Raw genomic sequence first — 8,353 nt, forward strand, 5'->3', positions numbered from 1 at the left:
TCATTCAGCTGAGTCCCAGTTTAAAGAGGGAAAAAAAGGTTCGCTGTCTAGGACTAAATCCATGTGTGGAAACGGGCCCATTTTGAACCAGTGCATTTGCCACATTTTCTAAAAAATACTTGATGGAGCTTGTTTGGCTACTGATGAGCGTCACCATCGCAATGGCCGGTAGGTGGCGTGAGTGCGCGCTTTGCTGTTTGTGGAGCTGAAGGAAAAGGAAATGATGAAGTGAACTTTGCTGCTCAGTTGAAGATGCTGCTCAGGAAATGACAGCTGTGTAAGTAAACTAAGTGCACTGTTAACTGATCCATGAATATCTTTATATTAATCTATTCGTAACTTGATCTTTAGGCATTGAGCCAACCCCCGGCCTCCAGCTCATGTAAACTCCTGAACGTGTTTGGCTAAAGCTAAACAGGCTACGTGCAACGGTAGCTGCGTGATAGCTAGCTGCTTTAAGAACTTGCTAACCTGTTCAGTAAGTCAAGTAGCAATGTGTTTTTGTGGACTGTTTCTGAATGATACAGTTGGAGGTAACTGGCATAGTCTTTAACAGTACGTCTGTTTTCATTAAAACATTTTTACTGCTGGGTTGTACAGGTTGAAACTGCTATTCTTAGCTGTTAGCGACGTAGCATGCGGCAGGTTCAGGTTCAGCCGTTACAAAAAGCTCTTTGTTTAATTTATCAGACTTATTAATGTTAAAATCCCTGAAACCTTTTAAGGGAGCCCCCTCCCAGTCTTGGTGTTTATTTGTTAATAAAAATGTAGTTAATGGTTAAAGTTGGTTGATTGGTGTCAGAGGTGAAATGGGGAGCAGGTGGTTATTTTTAACCGTGCCGAGAGGCTCTCAATCGAAAACTCTCCGGCTTCTTTAGAGTCATGTTTCACTGAGCTGCGAGGAGGCGGCCGACGGTTACCGCGTTACTTTCTCCGTATGTTTCTCCCGAGTATATTCAGTTTTTGGCACCGAAACTACAGGCGTCCTTTCTGTTCTGGAAACCAGTTTGTCATGTCTTTTAATGAATGGAAGAACTGAGGTAGGTTGACCGGCATGCTTTGCTGTCGTGTTTTTGTAGTTTTAACTTCTCATAGTCATTCTATAGTCTTTATTTTCGTTTTATGCGTAGCAATTGTATTTTACGTGTACACTACCTCACATCGGGTGTTAGGTTGTACTTTAATGGATAATTGTTTGTCTTACACATTTTTCCTGAAATCAGCAAATCCCGTAAAAATGGCAAACCATTCCTTAATTAATCTCGCTAACAGCTGTGGATTTATCTTGTCCCTGTATTCGATGAATCTCCTTTAACAGGACAGTGGTGGAATAACAAAGTGAATATTTGCTGTGATGGCTCTGTTACAGTAGGTAACTTATTAACTGTACATAATAAAATGAGATGAAGCAGACTGAGTATTGTTAGATAAGCTTTGACGGGCTTTGTAGTGTAGGACTAATTGATTATTTGCTTTGCCTAAAACAGGTTAGGGTGATGGGATGTCAGTAAGAACCTGCAAAACGTTCAGGGCCAGAAACATGTTAATCAATCTACATGTTGTATTAAATGGAAAGTGACTACTGAGTAAATCCTGCTAACAAAATGAGACGTTTCCTGTCAAACACACCATGTAATGATTAACTTTGACACCCTGCACCACAAGATGGTATTTTTAAAACATTTGGAAGACAGCTATTTTTTTCCACCATATGTGCTATTAAAAACCTAAGCTTTTAGTCACAAATAACTTATTCTTATAACTCTAACAACTAAAAGAGATGTGAATAGCTCCTTTGACTACGATGACTTGGATGACTGAGAACCTTCTCAGACAACAGTGTACATGGGTTATCAGAATATGGCTGTTGACTTATTAACTATCAAAAATTTAGATCCTAGCCTTATATTATGTAAAAATACAATGCTTTTGACATATCTTTACTTATTCAAGTGGGACATTTTTGGGGGGCTAAATCTACCTTCCTCTTTATTTTGTTTATCCAGTTTGGAGTTACAGGGGTGGGGGGCTATCCCAATTGTTATGGAGCAAAGCAAAGGGTATACTGTGGACAGGTTGCCAGTCTGTTCAAGGGCCAGCACTTAAAGCAATCTGTTAGCCTGACAAGCCTGTCTTTGGACTTTGGGAGGAAGATGGAGCATCCCAGAGAGAACTCATACAGACGCAGGAAGAACATGCAAATGCCACACAGAAAGACCAAGGCAGGATTTTAACTCGGGACATTGTTCCTGTGAGGAGACGGTTCTAACCACTGCATTGCAACCTGCATTTCATTAATGTTTTCTCTGTTTAATAATTGCTCAGTCCATGCTTTCTTGTCAGCCAAGGTGGTTCCCAAATCCTGCTTCCTGTCTCATTTCAAACATGGTGTGGCAAAAAGGCAAGATGGCAGCTGGTGGTGTTGAAGCACAGGCCCCGTGCTCTGTGTGATTGTTAGCCGAGCGCCTATCCTTGGCTTCACTGACAGTCCTCGGCTATTTTATATGCAAAGAGACGCTTTCCTTGTTGCCCAGGCTTCAAACATCATGGGATTGCGGGAAAACAACTTTCCAATATCTCTCCCTGAAACTGAAATATTGGTGTATTTGCAATGTAGGCAATTTTTGGGTGCTTCTTTATTATTTTGGTGCTTATTTGGACTTTTTTTTTAAGTACTGTGGGCTTCCCATTGTAATACATTATTAAATTGACAAGCACGGAGTACGGGAGTTCCCTTTAGGAGTGTGCTTGACCTTTCCACTTACAGAGTTTGAGATAACTGGGTTCAAGGGGTATTGAGTTAGTGAATTCTTGAATCCAGATGGGGGTTTGACCCAGTAACCATGTTTTATTTTGTTGCCAGAGAACAGTCTGGCTTGCAAGCCAAGTAAAGAACAAAAAAACCTGAATCATGGGTAGTCCCCTACAACTTCACCACTGTACGACCTTTGGCTGATTTAGCTGTAAAGGCAGGTTTGATCATGGCGGAGAAATGACTGTAACATAGAGCTGAGCTAAATATCCCATTGTGCCAGCAGTTGTCGTATTCAGGCTTTTGAAGCAGGTTGTTGGCAGTTTTCTGTGTGGTAACCTTATTACAGAACTGCAATCATAATGTATTTTACTTCAGCGGTCCCCAACCCCCGGGCCTCGGACCGGTACCGGTCCTTGAGTCCTTTGGTACCGGGCCGCGAGAGTTGAGGCTCAGGTGTGAAATGTATGGTTTTCTGGGTTTTTATTGGTTTTCAGCGTTATTTTGTTATCGTTTTATCGTTTACTCGGTTTTCCTGGGTCTTTTCATGTGTGTTATGAATAAATCTTCTTTTTTTCGGTACCGGTACTCATTTTATTTTGTTGTATTTATCCGCGACACCTTAAAGGCCGGTCCATGAAAATATTGTCGGGCATAAACCGGTCCGTGGCGCAAAAAAGGTTGGGGACCGCCGTTTTACTTGACTAAATTGTGTGATGGATACAACTTTTCTTTATATGTATGTGTGTGTGAGAAGCCTTACTTGACACTGACTTATAGACACACTGTGATTCTACATATTTTAATGTACGTTTTTCTCTTTTTTGAATTGCGTGACTCAGGCAGCTGTTTAAATGGCACACATCTCCAGTTTATGCGTCCACTTTTTTATGGTATCGGTCTTGCTTCCCTATCCTTTCAAAACGAACTAATGTGGGCTCTCTTTTATGATGCTTTGTGGTCTCACTTCCCCCTCCCCATTTTGCTAATGGGTAAATCAGTTAACCCATGCATAAAGCACTGTTGATCTCTCTCCAAAGCCTACATTAAAACTGCCTTTATCCAGTCAGTTTCTGCTGCCTGCCTATTGAAGACGGTTTGTATAGCTCCTCTCTGTTCAGCTCCCCTCTGCTGCTGATTTACAAACAGCTGGCTGTGACAGCAGTTGGAGTTGGTTGTACTGACTTCTGTAGTTCTGAGCAGCAGTTTAGCCTTTGCCTCTGTTTGAATGTAGCCTCCTGATCTGTGTGTTGTTCATTTATACTTTTCAGGCTGTCTGATGACTGACTGACAGATGCCTTCACCATGAAGCTGAGTTGCAGCGCGCTGGTCGTCGCCCTCCTGCTGTCCCAGGCCAGAAGCTTCCTGAGCCCCTCAGAGGATGACAGCTTCCCTGAAGAATGGGTGCTGCTCCATGTGGTTCAGGGCCACATTGGGGCCGGAAACTACAGCTACCTACGCCTCAACCACGACGGCAGAATCATCCTCCACATGCAAAGCCTCAAGGGAGACGCAGACCTGTACGTGTCAGATAAAACCCTGCACCCGAGCTTCGACACCTACAAGCTGCAATCAGCCACCTGCGGACAAGATGTGGTGGTGGTCCCCGGGGACTTCACAAGGCCTGTGGGCATCGGCATTTATGGCCACCCGTCTCACCAGGAGAGTGAGTTTGAAATGCGAGTGTTCTACGATCAGACTGTGTCCCAAGACCCATTTGATAAGGGCTCTTACAACTCAGAAGGTGTACATAAGGAAAAGAAATCTGCTCATGCTACAGAGGACGACTTCCAGGAGGAAGAGTCCATCTTTTGGACTATTCTGATCGGACTCCTGAAGATTATACTTGAGATTTTGTTTTGAAAATCACTGTTCATTGCTGTGACAGCAGGAGGATACTCTGCCATGGTACATTAGATTCCTTTCATTTTGTGAGGGTGAAAAAAATGTTGCACCAAACCCCAGGGAGATTTCTGACATTTAAACAATCAAACCTACAGACTTGGTAAACAGCAAAGTCAGATTTACAGCACGGAATTCACCAGCGAAGCCTGACCAGTCAGAAAATGTTTCACAAAGTGTATTTAGTTTTAGCTACACTAAAAGAACACAAGGGGACTTTTTCTGGAGTCTTGAAAGGTATATATGGAGTAAGAAGTTTCTTAATGCACATAAGTCAGTCGCTAGAACCATTCTTCCTTTTCCATTGCCCAAAGTCATAAAATTATTAAAAATATCAAAGGTAAAAACTGCAGTGAAGACACAAATAGGTTCTAAATTTGAGCTGCTTTGAGGCTTCAGCACTTTGGGATACCCCCATGCTATGCTTCAAAGAGAAAGTGTTAACTCTTATACTGTCACACTTGGGAGACACATTGAAATGCTTCCTTTATTTCATGCCTCTACACGTCTGGTCGGTCTGATCTTGTAAAATGTTCTTAGAATTTCTGTTTTTAGGAAGTTACAAAGCATTGTTTATCGCAGCAATCAGAAGCAGGGTTCCCGACACATTGTGTTATTCCCACCGTGTAGGAAAAATGATGGTGTGTGTGCAGGATTCTTAGGGGGAGTCTGTGAACTAAATTAACTCGATGGTTAATAGCAGTTTGCAGGATCTTTACTTCAGCTGCTACTTTGAAGCTGTATAATCTCTTTTTTTAAACTTAATTTTACCCAAAGCAAAGTTTTCTGTTTGATTATAATTAGTTTTTTTCCCCACATTCGCACATGCAGCAGACTTTGGAAAATGAGAGAACCTCTGTGTGTTTTTGTTTTTTTCCTCAGTGCACAGAGGATCTTTGTCCAAAACTGCCAAACTGTGCCCAACACCATAATCAACAGTATCACAAAGTTTTGAGGCCTAATTTTCACTTAATGCCACTGTTAAGTTTAAATGCGTATGTGCTGCTCTGTTGTGGTTACATTGTCCGACTTGACCAGCTGTCACTAATTCTTATACCATGATCTATATGTCTAGTTTCTGCGCACAGATTCAAACCGTAGGTTAAAAACTGGCTGGGCTTCACCTCGCTGACGAGTGATCTTTCAGCTATGCAGCTTCTCCTAAAATCCACCACACTTGACTTCCAAGCTAATAATACTTATTTGATTAGTGTTAAACCAAACCCCTTAATTTGAATTCTACTGAGGTCACACTGTGCACAGGGTTGTTGTTTCCTTATTGCTCAAAGGTGGAGGGATCACGTTAAACACATCCAAAGTCATTGGTTAGCCTCATAGTAGCTTCAGCTTAACATTTCTTTCTACAAGACAACTACAATTTGTGCACATTTAAGGTGTAGTGAAAGCTGGTGTAGAGCTGCAGGAGTGACACAGTAATTCAACATTTATGTTGTTTCCTTTCTGTATCAAGATTGAAATGATCGACTAGCCCCCTCCTCAGCCTATGAATGAATGAACACCACCTGTCTGTCTTAACACAGCTCAGCACCATGTGAGTTCTGTGGTCAAATATACTGAGCAATACGGTCAATTTGAGATATAGATACGATTTGGGAATCCTTGGACACAAAGGGGGACCTTAAAAGATATGAACAGATTTTTCTTAAAGCAGATATGTTTCATTGATTTGGACTCTTCACAGGGAACATGTGTTTGTGATGAGATTTCTACCAATCTGTTAACATGAGTAGCAGCATTGTATTTAGTTTGATCGCTCACTTTTGTTGTTTTTGCCTGTTGGACAAACTCCTCATTTAAACATCACCTCCAGCGCTGGAGTTCAGTTCTGAGTAGAACTTTGTTACCCTCTGAGCAGAAATGTTCAACAGTGCCTTCAGATCGATCCTCTGAACATCTGTGGAGCTTCCTTGTTCCCAGAGGCGATCTAGTCAGGTTTCACAATAAAATTAGAAATTGTTTTAAAAACTTGACTCTGTTTAAGTCATTTAAACATTTGTTTTATTTATTCTAACTTTTACATCAGAAATACCAGTAATAGTTTTATAGCATAAGCTACTTTAACATAGGCACACAGTCCAGTGTTGCATATCACCTCAGTTTGGGAACCCTGCATTTAGGGGATTGGTTTTATTAAATTAAATGTTTATGTATCAGCTGAGTCTCAAAAGGATGACATAGGTTCACAGACATTCTGGTCAGTGTGGGCAGACCCACTTTATCTTATCTCTCTGTAAATCACGATCTAGGCTAACGGTGGACTTACTCTGGTTATTCTGTGGGTCCTTGAGGAAATATTAGAGGGGATTTTCCCCCATTGCAGCTACACTAACTTCAACCCTTTGTAAAGTTTTGTGTTGTAAACTCAGATTTAATCCAAACCCTCAGTACATGTTGGAAACAAAGCTTTAATACATCTCCTCACAGGTCCGCACTATATATTTACAGGAGTACAAACCAGTGAACAGCTGCTCAGCGTATTACTCAAATGTTCAGCTCCTCGTTTTAAACCAGTCAGAGTCATGAGCATATAAGCTGACCGCCACAAGTTTGTTTACATGTTTGAAACCAATAAGAAAAAATAAACCGCGGGTCAGAGAGTAGAGTCTTTCAGTCCTCTGTGTCATCCTCTTCACGTGAGTCTGGGGGCCAGCTCGATGTCGTTGATCCTTAGCACCGTCTGCGGCTGGATGATGATCTTTTTGCGCTGGAACCGGTGTCTCTTCCAGAAACGCATGTGGACTTTGGGCCAGGACTCGGTCTTTTCGATTACGGTGGCCTCGACTCTGACCAGCTCCTTCCCCAGAAGAGGCCTACCAATCAGGGTGAAGTCCTCAGCTCCAACCAAAAGCACCTTCTCCATGCGGATACGCTCCCCGCACTCCGCCTCGATGTGGTTCTCGATCAGGATCAAGTCTTCACCGGTGACCTTCCACTGGCGTCCGGCGAAGTGCACCACCGCGAAGAGCCGGCCGAAATCCCGAAGGTTGATCCGCTGGTTTACGGTGCTCACCACAGCAGCGTGTCGGCTCCGCTCTTCTTCCGCCGAGTACGGGCTCGGCTGCTCCGGCCACGGAGGCCTGGAGAGCGAGGTCCAGGGCATCAAGTCTCCACTAGCAGAGCTCTGTGTTCGGATGGCAGCGGGGGACAGGACATGGTGTCTGGGTAGTAACATTCTGCATGTCCTCCACAATCCGGCGTACGCCATGCTCGCCGACATCTTGGCAGGAAGTCGTCTGGTTCCAACTGCGCAAGCGTCACGTTACAGTCACCTGACACTTCTGCCTTCAAAAGCATCCTTTAAAAACTGGAAAAAGGAAACTTTTCTGGCCCAGAGACAAACATAGCTTAACGCTATATTTTCATATTATTAATTTAATTTGATAATCACTTTAAACAATTTTCAGATGGACGCTAATTAATTCTATTATAGAAAGATTTGGTTACCTCGTATTTTACCAAGCAGACCCCTCAACACAGTTAATTCATTTTCTTGCCCTTTTATGCATCATGTTTTAGAAAGATTACACGTTTATTTGTTTCTCTGTTTGTTTTCTTGTTTTTACCTTTCCCACATATTTCATAATATGAAGCGCCTTGAGGCGACATTTGTTGTGATTTGGCGCTATATAAATAAAATTGAATTGAATAATAAGAAAATTATTCAAAAAGACTCCACAT

At 42.4% G+C, this 8,353-nt stretch overlaps 2 protein-coding genes across 4 annotated transcripts; one reads left to right on the forward strand and one right to left on the reverse strand.

The window, feature by feature from the left end:
• Positions 1 to 96: 96 nt before the first annotated feature.
• c6h6orf120 (chromosome 6 C6orf120 homolog) lies at positions 97 to 6,048 on the forward strand. Of its 3 annotated transcripts, none has more exons than XM_085164165.1 (2): positions 97 to 277; positions 4,024 to 6,048. In XM_085164165.1, exon 2 carries the CDS (start codon positions 4,058 to 4,060, stop codon positions 4,613 to 4,615), a length of 558 nt encoding a protein of 185 aa, XP_085020291.1. In that variant the 5' UTR covers positions 97 to 277; positions 4,024 to 4,057; the 3' UTR covers positions 4,616 to 6,048. The 3 variants fall into 3 exon arrangements, with proteins under 3 accessions (XP_085020291.1, XP_085020293.1, XP_085020292.1); XM_085164167.1 differs by lacking the exon at positions 97 to 277 and adding an exon at positions 292 to 478; XM_085164166.1 differs by lacking the exon at positions 97 to 277 and adding an exon at positions 589 to 1,040.
• Positions 6,049 to 7,060: 1,012 nt separating this feature from the next.
• Positions 7,061 to 7,939, reverse strand: mrpl21 (mitochondrial ribosomal protein L21). The gene has a single exon (XM_085164164.1). It carries the CDS (start codon positions 7,890 to 7,892, stop codon positions 7,305 to 7,307), a length of 588 nt encoding a protein of 195 aa, XP_085020290.1. The 5' UTR covers positions 7,893 to 7,939; the 3' UTR covers positions 7,061 to 7,304.
• Positions 7,940 to 8,353: the final 414 nt, after the last annotated feature.

Source organism: Neolamprologus multifasciatus, chromosome 6 (assembly GCF_963576455.1).
Source record: "Neolamprologus multifasciatus chromosome 6, fNeoMul1.2, whole genome shotgun sequence".
Taxonomy (NCBI): Eukaryota; Metazoa; Chordata; class Actinopteri; order Cichliformes; family Cichlidae; genus Neolamprologus; species Neolamprologus multifasciatus.

Bases quoted from the DNA above. Each gene is read 5' to 3' on its own strand.
- c6h6orf120 (XM_085164165.1), top strand. From the start codon at position 4,058: ATGAAGCTGAGTTGCAGCGCGCTGGTCGTCGCCCTCCTGCTGTCCCAG.
- mrpl21 (XM_085164164.1), bottom strand. From the start codon at position 7,892: ATGTCGGCGAGCATGGCGTACGCCGGATTGTGGAGGACATGCAGAATG.